Genomic DNA, 18,988 nt, shown 5'->3' on the forward strand with positions numbered 1-18,988 from the left:
CATAATATATCACACACATACTTCCTTTTTTGTGTATTTGCTTGTTTTTTTTTAATTATTCATTCCAATACTAGGGGATCCTTAGAAAATATGTTTGAAAATTAAGATTTCGTAGGTAATTTTCCATGTAAAAATCCAATCAATTATTTTAGCTATCAAACAACTAATCAATTATCAGATAATGTATAACAACAGTCACTAAAAAGCATAATCTAATAGCAAGGGAACTTTATAATGAAAAAAGAATATATGTAATTTTCAAAATTCCATGGGTTATTTTAAAAATCAGTTATGCATTATAATTGTCTCAAATTTCCCTGAAGGCATTCTATATTAAGACTTAGACATTCTCATTCCCCAAAGCTATTTTAAATGTTTTCTAGCAAGAGATCAAGTTGGAAATGTGAAGTGTTCTTTACATTTATTATTCATCTTGTTCTCAATTTCAAAAAATATATTATTTTAAAATGTTGATTAGAGAATATAGGAAGTACTCCTCTCCACAACTCAAATAAGAAAAGTTGTAATAGCACATCTGCCCTCCAACATTCAGGTTATAATGAAGAGGGGCATGTAAGGTACTCTCCAGAAGCATTATTCCATTTTTAACCCTCCCTAATGCAGTGTTATTTTTACTTAGATTTCTGGGAAAGAAATCTCAGCAGTGGTAAACTAAGAAACCAGCGTAAACAACCTACTTATTACTTAGTATAATTGTGTTTGTTTCCTCTTACTGCTGTAACCTTTAACAGGTTACCACCAACTTAGTGGTTTAAAACCATACAAACATACGATCTAAACTTCTGTAGTGTAGAAGTCCAATGAGCTAAAAATCAAGGTGTTGGTGGGCTTGCATTCTTTTCTGGAAGCTTTCTGGTAGGATCTATTTTCCTGCCTTTTTCAGCTCATAGAAGGCCACTCAAATTCCTTGGCTCATGTTTTTTTCCTCTGTCTTTAAAGCCAGTAAAGGGAAGTCAAATTCTTGTCATAGCACATCACTATCAGCTTTTCTTCTCCTTCTTCTTCTGCTTTAAAAAATCTGAGCAATTGGATGCATCTGAATAATGTGGTATATTGTCTCCATCACAAGGTCATTAACTTAATCACACCTGCGAAGTTCCTTTTGCCATGTGAAATAGCATGCACACAGGTTCAAGGATGAGATAGGGGCAACTTTGAGAGGACGATATTCTGCCTACCACAATTATATTAATAAAACAATTTAAGGAATTTGCCATAGATTCTTTTGAGTTCTTTTTCTTTGATTTATAAATGTTTCATTTCACTCAGTTAATAAAAAGCAACAAATTATTAATTTGCATCAGCAGGAGTGCCATTGGTAATCTCAGCTCAAAGATTCCCAAAACAATCCCCTATGTGTTTTGATTACTGTAGATATGGAAATGTAAAGAGCATACAGCTGGATATTTTATAATACAATATAATTCTCATTTAATAGGAAAATATAACCTTTTAACAGCTATGTCTATTCCTGACATGTTATGTTCTTACTATGACATCATTATATTTTTAATATTTATGAGGTATCATAGGTTTTTTGTTTTGCTTTTCCTTTCTTCTCATTTTTAAGACTATAAAGGTTTTATTCTTTCATGTCTTTTTCATTCAAAATACAATTTCCAATATATTACTTTTTAGATGTACTGTTTACCTTTAAAATGAACATATCTAAAGTTATATGTTGAGTACACTTCTAGAAGAGATTGACATTTCCCCAAAACAACATGAATAGTGTCATCAAGTCTTGAGATGTTCCCTTAAACCCCTTTTTAGTAACTAGGCCAGGCACTGTGGCTCACGTCTGTAATCCCAGCACTTTGGGAAGCCAAGGCGGGTGGATCACTTGAGGCCAGGAGTTCAAAACCAGCCTGGGCAACATAGCAAAATCTCATCTGTACCAAAAATAAAAGAAAAAACTAGCCAGGCATGGTGGTGGGCACCTGTAATCTCGGCTACTCGGGAGGCTGAGGCAGGAGAATCTCTTGAACCTGGGAGGCACAGGTTAGAGTGAGCTGACATCAAGCCACTGCACTCCAGCCTGGATGATAAAAGCAAGGCTGTCTCAAAAAACAAAAACAAACAAACAAACAAAGACCTTTTTAGTGACTACTAACCAATAAAAGGAAATGTGATCTTGACTTTTAACAGTCTATAATAGTTTTATTTTTTTAACTTACTATAAGTTTTCTGGGCCTTGGTTATCTTGCTCAAAATAATGTTTATTGAATTCAACCACTTTGTTTTGTGCAGCATACTTTATTTTATCATTATAGCACAATTTGTTTTTCATTTTGCTGAAGAAGAATATTTGGGCTATTTCTCTGCTTTCTTTTCTTTGCTATTATGATATGAATGTTTTATGTTTTATATATACCTGAGACTGAAATTCTGGATCACATTTATGTATGTGTTCAACTTTACAATAAAATAGCACTTTTCACTTGTGCCAATTTTCACTACCAACAGTAGTGACTAATAGCTACTTATCCTCACCAATTTTTTTCTTTTTCACCATTCTGATGGTGTTTTGTTGTTTTCAAATTATGCTTTCGATCTGCATTTTGGGATGCTGAGCATCGATTCACAAATTTATTAGCGATTAGTATATCCACTTTGAAAGTTTCTGTTTAAGAATTAGGTCAATTCTTTTTTCTGAAAGTCTGTCATTTTCTTATTGATTTATATGTATTCTTTATCTGAGTACATATCTCCTGTCACATTTATGTGGAGAAAACAATCTCCTATTGTATAATCTACCCTTTAAATCTCTTATCTGATATTTTATTTTATCAAAATCTAATTTGTAAATATTAGGTAATATTGACATTTAGAGAAAATTATTAGACTACATATTCGCTTATGTTTTACACTTTGTTTTGTGTTTTTTTACCTTTACACATTTATCAACAATATATCTGAAATTAGGTTCTATATATAAACCAAATAGGTAAAGACTATTTCTTATGTATATTGAACTGTCCCAGCATCATTTTTTGTAAAGGCATCCTTTCTACACTGCATTCCTCTGTCCTTTTTGTCACAAAACAGTAATGATATTTATGTAGGTCTATTCTAGATTCCATTCTGTTTCATTTGTCTGTGTCTGTCCAGGCACATATACCATACTGCCTTAATAACTATAATTTTATAATGAAAATAGATTTATGAAAATTTCAGTGGACCAAATTTGTTTTTTTTTTCAAGATCACCTTGGCTAGCTTTGTGCCTCTCATGTTTCCATTTAAACTTTAAAATCAGCTTGTCTATTTACATATACCAACACATATGCAAACACAATTCCTGCTAGCATATGAATTGGAATTGCACTTGGGGATGATGAATTTGGACAAAAAATTACATCTTAGCAATATTAATTCCTCTAATTTTAAAACATGACATATCCTTGCATTGATTAAGTAGTCCCATAATTTTTCTCCTAATGATTTGCAGTTTTATATTTAGTAGTCTTATACATGTTTTATTATATATATTCCTAAGTATTTCATGTTCCTGGGTATTATTGTAGATGCTGTTGTTCTAAATTTTTTTCTTCTAATCATTTATAAAGAAATATTTGATTTTTATGAATTGACTATGTAACAAGTGACCTCGATAAATTCATTTATACGTGCAAATAATTTATTTCTAGATTATTTTGGGTTTTCATGCATACAATGATATGATTATAAATAATGAAAGCTAAATTTCCTCTCTTCCAACTATTATGCATTTTCTTTTTGTTGCTTTGGTGGCTAGTTTATCACATTCAATAATAAGTGTGAAAGATGACAACAGATATCACTGCCTCATTTCTGACCTCAGTGAGAACAACTGTTATGCATGATGGTAACTGTAGATTTTACAGATACCCTTTCTTAAATATAGTGAGTTTCCCTCTTTTCCTTTTTTCTCAAAATTTATTATCTATCCATTGAGATGATCACTTTTTTTATATTCTGTAAATAAACCACAATATCCCCAACAATAGAACATAATGTTACTGTTTATGTATATGTTGTATCATTATTTTCAATTTGTTAATCATTTAGTGAAGATTTTGTGTTCATGAGAAATATGGATATATCCAACAACATACACTGGGAAAAGAACAGTCTCTTTAATAAATGGTACTGGGAAAATGAAATATCTATATGCAAGAGAATGAAACTAGATCTCCATCTTTCACCATTTACAAAAATTAACTAAAAGTGAATTAAAGACTTAAATGTAATACCTGAAAATATGAAACTACCAGAAGAACACATTGTGGAAACACTACGGGAAATTGGGCTGTTTTTTTTTAAGCAAGACTAAAAGCAGAGGGAACAAAAGTAAAAATGGATGGGATTACATCAAGCTAAAAAGCTTCTGTACAGCAAATGAAACAATTAACAGAGTGAAGAGACAACCTAAAGAATGGGAGAAAATATTTGCCAATTACACATTTGATAATAGCTTAATATAAAAGCATATAAGGAACTCAAACAACCGAATAGCAAAAACCAAATAATCCAATTTAAAAATGGACAAAAACCCCCTGCACTTCTCAAAATAAGACATTCAAATGACAACAGATATATGAAGAAAACGTTCATCAGTTATCATCAGGGACATACAAATCAAACCCACAATGAGATATCATCTCATCCTAGTTAGAATGGCTATTATCAAAATGACAGAAAATAACAAATGCTAATGTGAATGCTGAGAAAGGGAAACGCTTGCACACTGTTAATGGAAATCTAAAGTATTATAGTTATTATGGAAAGTAGTATGAAGCTTCCTCAACAAACAAAAAATAGAACTACCACATGATCCAGCAATCCCACTGCTGGATATACATCCAAAAGAGAGGAAATTAGTATACTGAAAAGATACCTGCACTCTCATGTCTATTGCAGCAAGCACTATTTACAATAGCCAAGGTGTGGAATCAACCTGAGCCCATCAACAAATGAATGGAAAAAGAAAACGTGGTTTATATACACAATAGAATATTATTCAGCCATAAAAAGAATGAAATCGGCCAGGTGCGGTGGCTCACGCCTGTAATCCCAGCACTTTGGGAGGCCAAGGCGGGTGGATCACAAGGTCAGGAGATCCAGCTACTCGGGAGGCTGAGGCAGGAGAATCGCGTGAACCTGGAAGGCGGAGCTTGCAGTGAGCTGAGATCGCGCCACTGCACTCCAGCCTGGGTGACTCAGCGAGACTCTGTCTCCAAAAAAAAAAAGAAAAAAAAAGAATGAAATCCTGTCAGTGGCAGCAACATGGATGTAACTGGAGGACATTATCTTAAGTGAAATAAGTCAGACACAAGAAGGCAAATATCGCATGTTCTCAATCATGTGTGGAAGCATATAAAGTGGATCTCATGAAGGCAGAGAGTAGAACGGTTGTTACCAGAGGCTGGGAAGGAAAGTGGGATGAATAGAAGTTGGTTAATGGGTACAGAAATACAATTAAATAGAAAACATAAGTTCTAGTGTTCAACAGCACAAGTAAATTATAGTTTAAAATTATTTATTGCATATTTTAAAATAGCTAGAAGAGAAGAATTGTAACGTTCCCAACACAAAGAAAAGATACCCCAGGTACCCTGATTTGAACATTTCACATTGTATACATGTATCAAAATATAACATGTACCCCCAAAATATGTACAACTATGATATATCAATTAAAAACACATAAAAACTATTCTTGAAATATCCTCATCAGATTTTTGCATCAAGATTATTTTATCCTCAAAGAAGTTAGGGCATATTAGGTTTTTTCCTAAGTCTAAAATCAGTAGAATTCCTTAACTTTTAAATAATTACTTGTAGAGTCATGTGGCATGAACTTCTCTCTGATGAGAGGTTGTGAAATTATAGATGTGATTTCTTTTAAGGCTATTTATTCACTTTTTTAATATCGACTCATGTTGGTGTTTATAAATACAATTTTAGGATAATTTGTCAATTTTATCTGATTGTTGTTTACTTATATAATGTGCATGATATCATCTTACCATTTTTTAATACCTATATAGATCTTTAGTGATATTTCAACTTTAATGACCATTGTTGTTTTTAAAAAAAATACATTTTTTAAAAATCGACAAATAAAAATGTTATGTATTAATGATGTACAACATGATGTTTTGATACATGTATACATTCTAAAATGGCTAAATCAAGCTAATTAACACATGCATTGACACACAAACTTCTGATTATTTTGTGGTGAAAACACTTAAAATCTACTTTCTTAGCAATTTTCAAGTATACAATCCATCTTTATTAACCATAGTCACCATGAACTTATGTCTCCTATCTCATTTAAATTCTGTATCCTTTGACCACCATCACCCCAGTTTCCCACTCCCAGCCCCTGGTAGCACCATTTTACTCCTTGCTGGTATGACTTTCACATTTTTAGATTCCACAATAAGTGAGAAGATGATGTATTTGTCTTTCTATGCCTGACTTATTTCACTCAACATGTCCTCCAGGTTCATCCATGTTGTCACCAACTACAGGAATTTTTTCTTTTAAAAAAGTCTGAGTAGTAGTCCATTGTGTATCTCTACCAGATTTTTAATCCATTCATTTATTGATAGACACTTAGGTTGATTCCTTGGCTATTGTACACAAGGCTGAAATTAAAATGAAAGTGCAGACATCTCTTCAACATACTGCTATTATTTCCTTTGAATATATATCCAGTAATGGGATCACTGGATTATATGAAGTTCTAAGTTTTTGATGAACCTCCATACTGTTTTTGTAATGGCTGTACTAATTTATATTTCCATCATAGTGTGCAAAGGTTTCCTTTACTCCACACCCTTACCAACATCTGTTACCATTCATCTGTTTTGATGATCGTATTCTGACAGGTGTGAAATAATATCTCTTTCTGATTTTAATTTGAATTACTGTGATTATTAGTGATTTTGAGCATATTTTCATATACCTGTTGTCCATTTGTTTGTCTTATTTTGAAAAATGTCAATTCAGGTCCTTTGACCATTTTTAACTGGATTGTTTTCCTGCTATTGAGTGGTTGGAGTTCTTTATATATTTTTATATTAACCTTTTATCAGATGTATAGTTTGCAAATATTTCCTCCAATTCCTTAAGTTCTCCCTTTACTTTGTTGACTGTTTCCTTTGCTGCGTAGAAGCTTTTTAGTTAGATATAATTCCATTTCTATATTTTTGCTTTTGCTGTCTGTGTTTTTGGTGTCATATTTATGAATCATTGCCAGATCCAATGTTGTGGAGCTTTTTCCTATATTTTCTTCTAATAATTTTATAGTTTCAGATCTTAGTTTTAAGTCTTTAGTCTATTTTGCATTGGTTTTTTATATTTTGTGAGACAAGGGTCTAATTTTGTTCTTCTACACGTGAATATCCAGTTAGTAAACATCTTTTATTGTCACAAATCAATTGACTATAAATGTGTCAATTTATTTTTGGGCTCTTTGTTTCATTGGTCTATGTGTTTTTATGTCATCATGCTGTTTTGATTACTATAGCTTTGTAGTATATTTTGAAGTCAGGTATTGTGATGCCTCCAACTTTGCTCTTTTCACTCAGAATTGCTTGGGTTTTAAGGTCTTATGTGGTTTCTTATAAATTTTGTGGGGAAAAGAAAGACCAGACTGTTACTGTGTCTATGTAGAAAGAAGTAGACATAAGAGACTCCATTTTGTTCTGTACTAAGAAAAATTCTTCTGCCTTGAGATGCTGTTAATCTGTAACCCTACCCCCAACCGTGTGCTCCCTGAAACATGTGCTGTGTCAACTCAAGCTTAAATGGATTAAGGGCTGTGCAGGATGTGCTTTGTTAAACAAATGCTTGAAGGCAGCATGCTTGTTAAGAGTCATCACCACTCCCTAATCTCAAGTACCCAGAGACACAATACACTGCGGAAGGCCCCAGGGACCTCTGCCTAGGAAAGCCAGGTATTGTCCAAGGTTTCTCTCCATGTAATAGTCTGAAATATGGCCTCGTGGGAAGGGAAAGACCTGAACGTCCCCCAGCCCAACACCCGTAAAGGGTATGTGCTAAGGAGGATTAGTATAAGAGGAAGGCATGCCTCTTGCAGTTGAGATAAGAGAAAGGCATCTGTCTCCTGCTATCCCTGGGCAATGGAATGTCTTGGTGTAAAACTCGATTGTATATTCCATCTACTGAGATAGGAGAAAACTGCCTTAGGGCTGGAGGTGAGACATACTGGTGGCAATACTGCTCTTTAAGGCATTGAGATGTTTATGTATATACACATCAAAAGCACAGCACTTTTTTCTTTACCTTGTTTATGATGCAGAGACATTTGTTCACGTTTTCCTGCTGACCCTCTCTCCACTCTTACCCTATTGTCCTGCCACATCCCCCTCTCCGAGAAACGCCCGATAATGATCAATAAATACTGAGGTAACTCAGAGACTGGTGCCAGCGGGGGTCCACTGTATGCTGAGCACCAGTCCCCTGGGTCCACTTTTCTTTCTCTATACTTTGTCTCTGTGTCTCTTTCTTTTCTCAAGTCTCTCATTCCACCTGACAAGAAACGCCCACAGGTGTGGAGGGGGAGGCCACCCCTTCAAAAGTGAAAATTGTTTCTCTATTTTCATGCAAAATGTTATTGGGATTTTGATAGAGATCACATTGAATATGTAGATCACTTTAGCCACTATAGACATTTTAACAATATTAACTTTTCCAGTTCTTGAACATGGTTTATCTTTCCATTAATTTGTTTCCTTTCATTCCTGCAACAATGCTTTATAGTTTTCAGTATACAGATCTTTCATCACCTTGGTTAAATTTATTCCCAAGTATTTATTTTTTGTAGATATTGTAAATGAGACTGTGTTCTTGATTTCTTTTTCATACAGTTTGTTGTTAGTGTAGGAAGAGCTACTGATTTTTGTATATTGATTTTGTATCCTGCAACTTTACTGAATTTATTTATTAGTTGTAAATTTTTGTTGGACACTAGGGTTTTCTATATATATGATCAAGTCATCTGCAGAGACAATTTAACTTCTTTTCTGAATTTGATACCTTTTATTTCTTAGTATTGCATTAGAAATTTTTTCTTCACTGCTATTAGTAGAAACTTATAACTTTATTTATTTTACAAAAAGCCTAACATTGGTTTTCAAAGTGACTGAATATAGAATCTGTGATAACTGTAATGGTGTTTCAGGGCCTCTGATGTCAGGAGTGTTATCACAGATTCTGTATAGAATCTTTCTGAAATGTCTTGGTTTTCATTTCATTTAACTTTCATATAGTTCAAATTACTCAATAAATTCCCTTTTGATTAACAAACGTTTTCTGTAAAAAAACAAATATTATTTCCAGACTTGCTTGTCATATAGTATCTGTTGCAACTATTTACCTCTGCTATTATAGCACAAAAGCAGCATGGACAACATTCAAACACATGGGCAAGGCTGTATTTCAATAAAACTTCATTTACAAGAAGAGGCAGGCGGCAGCTGGATTTAACCAACTGGCCACAGTTAAAGAACTATGATATAGAAAATGCCTCCGAGAATTTCCTCACAAGGAGAAAGGAATCTGGGATTCACCATCATAATTATCTGATGGCTGGTCATTAGTTTCCAAGCACATTGAGCCCACCCTGCTAATGGATGCACATACCACTGAGGTAACAGGAAGCACACTCCAGCAGAATGTCTCTGATATTTGAAACAAAAATACTGCCGGAACAGCAAATATAAAGGGAATACTGATGGGACACTGGCTATATCTGCTCTTAGTGTCAACCTGCCTACATTCTATAGTTGTAGAAACCCAAAATATGAAAACCTAGCCCCAGATTGTGTTGCTTTATTTTATGATTCATAAAAAATAGCTAGTATTTATTGGCAGTAAAAGATACCATATTTAGGGGTAGGAGACTGCAAGATGAGCACAGTACAGCTTATCAGAAAACTAAGACAGCATGGGAAAATATGAGATAATTGGAAACTTGTATATATATATACATGTATGTGTGTGTGTACTATATATGTACTACATACATTTAAGTGTGATATATGTGTGTGTATATACACATATAGAGATACACACAGCCTCATACATATAGGTTTTACCTTGTGAAATATAGGATGACTTAAGAGAATTGAGAGAATTTAATGGTATGTTAAAATGTGGTGACAGCTGTTTATGTAGGGAGGAGGAATTCATGTAACTGTTGGGGGATAAATCATGAAGAAACTTTATTGAAATAGAGACAAATTGTTAAATATTATAAGATAATGATATTTAAAATAGATTAAGTATGTCATCTCACCTGTTGAAAATAATGTTCATTGAACATTTGATTGATGAAATTATAATCTGGTATATACATATATTTTAAAATGAATAAATAAAACAAATTTTGGTCATTCAAAAATTTGTAAATGCAGGAATGTCTGAGAAGGATTTAAAAACCTCATTATAATGTTTAGCAATTCTTGCAAGAACAAGAGATAGGGAAAAATTTGGATCAGATTTACTAAAAGTTTGTAGAGAATGAAGCCAAATGAGTTAGGAACTGAGATGTGGATAATAAAAAGGACTTCATCTAGCCAATATATTCAAAATCAATCTTCTGGCATGATTGGCAACAGTTATGCAAACCTAGTGTTAATGACAGACTTGCCTTCTCCATTTAAGACTTGTGGGAATGTGATTTATACATATTAACTCATCCTGTTTCTCATATTTCAGTTATAAATTAATGGCATTGTTGCATATATCATTTATATATACCATGACAAACATGTCTTATGTTTTATCAGAAACATAAAAATTGTGCTCCAGTTTCAATCTTTGTTACTCACATTTTTATTACCGCAGTCACATTCTTCATTGGATTCCAAAATCCCATTACCACACACCGGTTGATTTTGATGTAATGGTTGCAAATTTGAAAGCTTCTGAAGGCATTTAGTCTCAGATTTTGAAACAAAATATCTATAGTCGTGCATGCTGCAGTTGCTAAAAATCTTTCTACCACTGGCACTCCTAAAATAAAATAATATTCCTCAGGCAAATAAGCCTTGCTAATAAAACCACATCTAAACAACACTCCATACATAATCATGTAAATCACAAGATGGCCACCCCAAAATTTATACTTTAGCAGAGATTCAACCAAGGATAATTAAATTTTAATATTGCTTATCTTTAACATTCTCTTAAAAAACTGCATTAAAAACCTATTTTCTCATCAAAGTAATGCAATAAGGTATGGTGGTTAAATCTATGTATCTATATGTATGCATTTACATATCTCTATATCTAACCATCTATCTATTGTTCCCTCTACATAGTGTGCTCTTCTGTTATATAGTTCAAGCTTTCTTCCTTCTTTTTGTAGGGAAAAGAAAGAGAGATCAGACTGTTACTCTGTCTATGCAGAAAGAGAAGACATAAGAAATTCCATTTTGACCTGTACTTTAAACAATTGCTTTGCTGAGATGTTGTTAATTTGTAACTTTGCCCCAGCCACTTTGCCCCAACCTTGAGCTCACAAAAACATGTGCTGTATGGAATCAAGGTTTAAGGAATCTAGGGCTGTGCAGGATGTGCCTTGTTAACAAAATGTTTACAAGCAGTATGCTTGGTAAAAGTCATCGCCATTCTCTAGACTCAATAAACCAGGGGCACAATGCACTCCAGAAAGCCACAGGGACCTCTGCCCTGGAAAGCCGGGTATTGTCCAAGGTTTCTCCCCATGTGACAGTCTGAAATATGGCCTCGTGGGATGACAAAGACCTGACCGTCCTCCAGCCTGACACCCGTAAATGGTCTGTGCTGAAGTGGATTAGTAAAAGAGCCTCTTGCAGTTGAGATACAGGAAGGCCACTGTCTCCTGCCTGCCCTTGGGAACTGAATGTCTCGGTATAAAACCCGATTGTACATTTGTTCAATTCTGAGATAGGAGAAAAACCGCCCTATGGCGGGAGGCGAGACATGTTGGCAGCTATGCTGCCTTGTTATTCTTTACTTCACTGAGATGTTTGGGAGGAGAGAAACATAAATCTGGCCTACGTGCATATCCAGGCATAGTACCTCCCCTTGAACTTAATTATGACATAGATTCTTCTGCTCAGATTTTTTTTTTTTTTTTTTTTTTGCTGACTTTCTCCTTATTATCACCCTGCTCTCCTACCACATTCCTCTTGCTGAGATAATGAAAATAATAATCAATAAAAACAGAGGGAATTGAGAGACCGGTGCTGGTGCAGGTCCTTGGTATGCTGAGTGCCGGTCTCCTGGGCCCACTGTTTTTCTCTATACTTTGTCTCTGTGTCTTATTTCTTTTCTCAGTCTCTCGTCCCACCTGACGAGATTATCCCACAGGTGTGGAGGGGCAGGCCACCCCTTCACATTTCAGTCAGATGTCTGCTGAAATGTTACCCTCCAGGGAGATCCTTCTTGACAACACTATCTTAAATTGTGCCCCCTCTTCATTCTCCTACTTTCAATATTTTTCTATACAGCACTTTTGCATTATGTAAAAATAAGCTTCATTAATTTTTATTTTCAAAATTTCATCTCATATTACCTAAATTTCACACTAAAATAAAAGTCCCAGGGAGATCTTTATTTACATGTTCACATGTATATTTCCACTAGTATATCTAGGAGAAATGTCTAATAGATGCACAACACACATTTCAAATATACTGTATGTGATATTGAACTACTTATGACAACCATGTCTGTTCTCAGTTGCTGAATACTCCATTCTTTCAGTTGCTAAGGCTGATAGCATTGGTGTGACCCTGGACTCTGTTCTTTCTCTCACAATCCATACCCAACACAAATACACATACACACTAGAATAGAACATAACCAATTAACAATTTTTATTTTGGTTACTTGTTAAAGTGATAATATTTTGGATCTATTGGGTTACATAAAATATATCATTAAAATATATTACCACAATTAATTTCACCTGATTATTTTGTTTTAATTGTTTTTAATTATGTTTAATTAAAACATGAAATTATGTTTAATTTTCATTATGTTTAATTGCTTCTAGAAAATTTAAAATTACATATGTGACTCATATTTTATTTCTATTGGGCAGCACCAAGGTAGACAATCATGTATTAGACAGCACTATAGCACTATGTTAGACAATCGTCTCAGACAGCAATACTTAAACAGCAAAATCTGAGATGACAGAGGTTCTGGGTAGTCCTTTAAGCCTCCAAGGGAAGAAATGTATAGTTTCTAAAGTTTCAGAGTTGAAAGTTTAAGAGCAAAAAGAAATGCCTTAGCTTAACAGCCATTTATTGTGGAACAAATATGAAAAAGTAAGAGGAATATTACACAGAATAATGTTATTTAATCAGATTGTCTCTATTATTTTAAAATACTTTGTTTTAATAGGAATAAGTATTACCATACTTTTGCAAGACACTCTCATGCAAAAAGCTACAAATACTGAGCACTAAAATCTCTTCACACAAAATTAGTATATAAATAGATATGGACTCAGAAGTTATCTTCTACCTGGAGTATATAATTTCCAACAACTGAAAATTAAAAATATTGTTTACAAAATAAGATTTTTGTTTAAGATGGGTACAAAGCAACTAAGTTTTGAAACCTCTGCTTAAAAGTTGGGCATGACAAGAAAGAATATGAATGTGATGTCAGTGATGTGTATGTGTGTGCACAGACATAGATATAGATCAATCTATAGTATATATCCCTAAGTATACAGAATTTTTGTGTGATAACTTTACAAGCATGATATAACTTTCTAGCCATTGATGTGGTGTCGAATATAAAAGTTTAAAAACATTATCACATTTTGGAAACAACCTTATAAAAATATAAGTGAAATTAATTAAGAAGACATCTTACACTGCTTCATGACTCATGATGCATGTAGCTCTCAGACAGAAACACTGAGTGATGTCATCATATGTTAATCCTACATTAAGGCCAAGCAGTTGAGCTATAATAACTGAAAATCCCTCCAAACCTATTGCATCTGGATACTAAAATAAAAGACATGAAAGAGAAAACTATTATATGTGAAAACAAAAGCAAGTAATAACTTGAAATATTTTTACTCCTATCATATTTTCTATTTTAATACTTCTTATGTTAAGCATACTTCACAACAATTATTTTGGTATGCCATTTATTTATCTGCCATAATTTATTGATTAAGAAGCATGAAACAAGTAATCAAACTATGATAGTCTCTGGTTTTAAATTTTGCACGCCAAAATTCTATAGCTTTGAACAGGTGGTATTTCTGATACAATACAACATGTTTATTTCACTTTCTCATTAAATCAGTTCATCCAATGAATAGATATCAATTCAGTGTACTCATGTGTCAGGCATTATGATAGATGGTAGGAATATAGTGGTATGTATGAAAGAAAAGGACTTTGTTCACATCTATAGCTTATATTATAGAAAGAGAGAAAGACAACAGTAATCTGCAATAAACTTTCTATGTAAAAATAGATTGTTACACATGCTTTTAAGAAAATAAAGTACTTCAATAGAAAATTTTATGGAGGGGTATAAAATAAGGTAGTTAAGTAAGGTAGTTAGAACATCTGCTTTGTGAAATTTATATTTAGGCTGAGATATAAAGTATGGGAAATGACCCAACATTATGTATATGTATAGGGGGCTGGAATGTGGACCTACCGAAAAGTTGTGTATAATGACTAAAGTGAAGAAATGACAGGACAGAAGCCAGAGTCAGACACAATCACAGTAAAGAAATTTGGGCCAGGTGCAGTGGCTTAGGCCTCTAATCCCAGCGTTTTGAGAAGCCAAGGCAGGAGGACTGCTTGAGGCCAGGAATTCAAGACCAGCCTGGGCAACATAGACTCCGTCTCTACAAAAAAAAATTAAAAATAGCCAGCAAGGTGATGCACACTTGCAGTCCCAGCTATTTGGGAGAAGGCAGGAGAATGACTTGAGCCCAGGAGTTTGGGGTTGCAGTGAGCTGATTGCACCACTGTACTCCAGCCTGGGCTACAGAGTGAGACCCTGTCTCAAAGACCAAAACAAAACAAAAAATAAATTTGAAGTGCGAAGATATTAAAAAATGCTTGCAAACAGTGTGGACTCGAAGTGTTTTTCATATTATTTATCTTTGATAAATAAATAATGATATATTTCTTAGCTCTTTAATCATTACAAACAAAAATCTGAGAACATGTCTAATTTTTCTGTATCAATTTAAATGTATAACTAGAAAATCTGTGTAATGCATAGCTAAAAGAAAAAAGATTGTGTACATGTTTGTATGTATATGACTGAAAACACAGAATTGGCAATATGAAAAAATAAACTAATAAGTATCCTTTCCTATTATCCTGTAATAAATATGCTTAAAAGTTACAATGTCAGAATTTGAAAGGAGTTAAAGCCAGAGCAGAATATGAGGAATGATATCTAGGCTGACCATCATGTTTTGGGGCAAGATACAAAAACCAAAAGCTAGACTTTTGATACTAGATCAGAGAGGGAAATATGGTCTTGCACTTCCAGCATAAATGGCACTCTTATAAAAAGAAGGTATTTAGATAAAGTGACAGAGACACAGAAAGAACTTCATGTGAACAGAAAGGCAAATATTGGGGTAATGCATCCATAAGCCAAGAAATGCCAAAGATTGCCAGCAAACCACCAGAAGCTAGGGCAAAGGCAGAGAAAAGATTGTCTTTCTCAGCCCTCAAGAGGAACCACTCTGTTCATTTTGATTTCAGAACTCTACTTTATCCAGAACTGTGAAGCAATACATTTCTGTTGATCAAGTGCTCAGTTTGCAGTATTTTGTTATGGCAGCCGTGGAAATCTAATACAGACCCCCTAATATATCATAACCCAAAGTAATATATCTTAAAAGTGCCCAGGAATGGGGAAGATACATTACATAGTGAGGAAAAGGTAAGAATTACAGCAAAGTTGTCATCAGAACAGTGCAAAAGAGTAAACAGGAGGAAAATCTCCTTAAAAGTGGCACTAGATAAGGATGCCCTCTCTCACCACTCCTATTCAACATACTATTAAAAGTTCTAGCAAGGCAATCAGGCAAGAGAAAGAAGGCATCCAAAGAAGAAGTCAAACTATCTGTGTTTGCAGATAACATGATACTATCTCTAGAAACCCCACAATCTCATCCCAAATACGTCTTAAACTGATAAACAATTTCAGCAAAGTCTTAGAATACAAAATCATATGCAAAAATCACTAGTATTCCTATACACCAACAATAATCAAGCCAAGAGCCAAGTCATAAAGGGACTCACATTCACAATTGTCACAAAAAGAAGAAAATACCTAGGATGCAGCTAACTAGGGAGGTGAAAGATCTCTACAGGGAGCATCACAAACCACTGTTCAAAGAAATCAGAGATGATAAAAACAAGTGGAAAAACATCCCATGCTCATGGACAGAAAGAATCAATATTGTTAAAATGGTCATGCTGCCCAAAGCAGTCTATAGATTCAGTACTATTGCTATTAAACTACTATTTACATTCTTCACAGAACAGAGAAAAGTATCTTAAAATTCATATGGAACCACAAAAGAGACTGACTAGAAAGGCAATTGTAAGCAAAAAACAAACAAAAAACGAAAACAACAAAAAAACAAAGCTGGAGACATCATGGTTGCTACCTGACTTCAAACTATACTATAGGGCTACAGTAACCAAAACAGCATGTTACTGATAGAAAAACAGACACCTAGACTAATGGAACAGAATAGAGATCCCAGAAATAATACCACAGGCCTACAATTATCTGACCTTCAACAAACCTAACAAAAACAAGCAAAGGGGAAAGAATTCTCTATCTAATAAATGATGCTGAGATAACTAGCCGTAAGCAGAAGAATGAAACAGGGCCCCTTCCTTATACCATACACAAAAATTAACTCAAGATGGATTAAAGACTTAAATGTAAAACTCAAAACTATAAAATCCCTGGAAGACAAGCTAGGCAGTACCATTCAGGACATAGGCAGGGGCAGAGATTTCATTATGAAGATGCCACAGCAATTGCAACAAAACCAAAAATTGACAAATGGGATCTAATTAAACTAAAGAGCTTCTGCACAGCATAAGAAACTCTCAATAGAGTAAACAATCTACAGAATGGGAGAAAATTTTTGCCAACTATGCATCTGACAAAGGTTTAATATCTAGCATCTGTAGGGAACTTAAGGAAATTTACTAGAAGACAAAAACTAACAACTCCATAAAAATTGGGCAAAGGACATGAACAGGCATTTTTCAAAAGAAGAAATACATGTGGCCAACAATCATATGAGAGAAAGCTCAACATCACTGATCATTAGAGAAATGCATATCAAAATCACAGTGAGATACCATCTCACACTAGTAAGAGTGGCTATTACTAAAAAGTCAAAAAATAACAGATGCTGGAGAGGTTGTGGAGAAAGAGGAACACTTATACACTGCAGGTGGGAGTGTAAATTAGTTCAGCCATTGTGGAAAACAGGGTGGTGTTTCCTCAAAAACGTAAAGGCAGAAATACTATTAGACCCAGAAATTTCATTACTGGGTATATACCCAAAGGAATATAAATCATTCTAAATACTATGCGGCCATAAAAAAGAATGAGATTATGTCCTTTGCAGGGACATGGATGGAGCTGGAGGTCACTATCCTTAGCAAACTAACACAGGAACAGAAAACCAAATACCACATGTTCTCACTTATAAGTGGGAGCTAAATGATGAGAACACATGGACACCTAGAATGATGAGAACATATGGACACCTAGAACACATGGACACCTAGACACATGGAACAACACACACTGAAGCCTATCAGAGGATGGAGGGTAGGAGGAAGGAGAGGACCAGAAAGAATAACTAGTGGGTACTAGGCTTAATACCTGGATGTTGAATTAATCTGTACAACAAACTATATAACAAAGCTACAGTAACCAAAACAGCATGGTATTGGTACAAGAACAGATGCACAGACCAATAGAACAAAATAGAGAACCCAGAAATAGGACCACACACATACAACTGTCTGATCGAACAAAAACAAGCAATGGGGAAAGGATTGCCTATTTAATAAATGGTGCTGGGAGAACTGGCTAGCCATAAGCAGAAGAATGAAACTGGACCCCTTCCTTACACCATATACAAAACTTAAGATGGATTAAAGACTTAAATGTAAAACCCCAAACTGAAAAACCCTGGAAGACAAGCTATGCAGTACCATTCGGGACATAGATATGGGCAATGATTTCATGAAAAAGATGCCAAAAGCAATTGCAACAAAACCAAAAATTGACTAATTAAACTAAAGAACTTTTGCACAGCAAAAGAAATGATCAATAGAGTAAACAGACAACCTACAGAATGGGAGAAAATTTTTGCAATCTACCCATCTGACAAAGGTCTACTATCCAGCATCTACATGGAACATAAACAAATTTACAAGAAAAAAAAAAAACCGTTACAAAGTGGACAAAGGACAAGAACAGAGACTTCTCATAAAAAAAAAAATATGTGGCCAAAAACATGAAAAAAAGCTCAACATCACTGGCCATTAGAGAAATGTAAATCGAAACCACAATGAGATAGCACCTTACATCAGTCAGAATTGCTATTATTAAAAAGTCAATAAACAACAGATGCTGGCGAGGTTATAAAGAAAAAGGAATGCTTTTACACTGTTCATGGGGGTGTAAATTAGTTCAACCATTGTGGAAGACAGTGTGGCAATTCCTCAAAGACTTAGAGGCAGAAATACCATTTGACTCATGAATCCCATTACTAACTATATACCCAAAGGAATATAAATCATTCTGTAATAAAGACACATGCACACATTTATTTATTGCAGCACTAGTCACAATAGCAAAGACACTGAATCAACCTAAATGGCCATCAAGATAGACTGGATAAAGAAAATGTG

At 34.3% G+C, this 18,988-nt stretch overlaps 1 protein-coding gene across 3 annotated transcripts in view; it reads right to left on the reverse strand.

Annotated features, from left to right (window-relative positions):
- Positions 1-18,988, reverse strand: part of ADAM18 (ADAM metallopeptidase domain 18) — a 158,146-nt gene that overhangs the window by 83,314 nt on the left and 55,844 nt on the right. For all 3 annotated transcript variants that reach the window (XM_019032000.3, XM_055348950.2, XM_063709321.1), the window contains 2 exons: positions 13,917-14,053; positions 10,871-11,054 (listed from right to left, as the gene is read on the reverse strand). In XM_019032000.3, coding sequence (XP_018887545.3) covers positions 10,871-11,054; positions 13,917-14,053 — 321 coding nt within the window. The remainder of the gene's footprint in view (positions 1-10,870; positions 11,055-13,916; positions 14,054-18,988) is intronic.

The sequence above is a fragment of the Gorilla gorilla genome, chromosome 7 (assembly GCF_029281585.2).
Source record: "Gorilla gorilla gorilla isolate KB3781 chromosome 7, NHGRI_mGorGor1-v2.1_pri, whole genome shotgun sequence".
NCBI classification, from domain to species: Eukaryota; Metazoa; Chordata; class Mammalia; order Primates; family Hominidae; genus Gorilla; species Gorilla gorilla.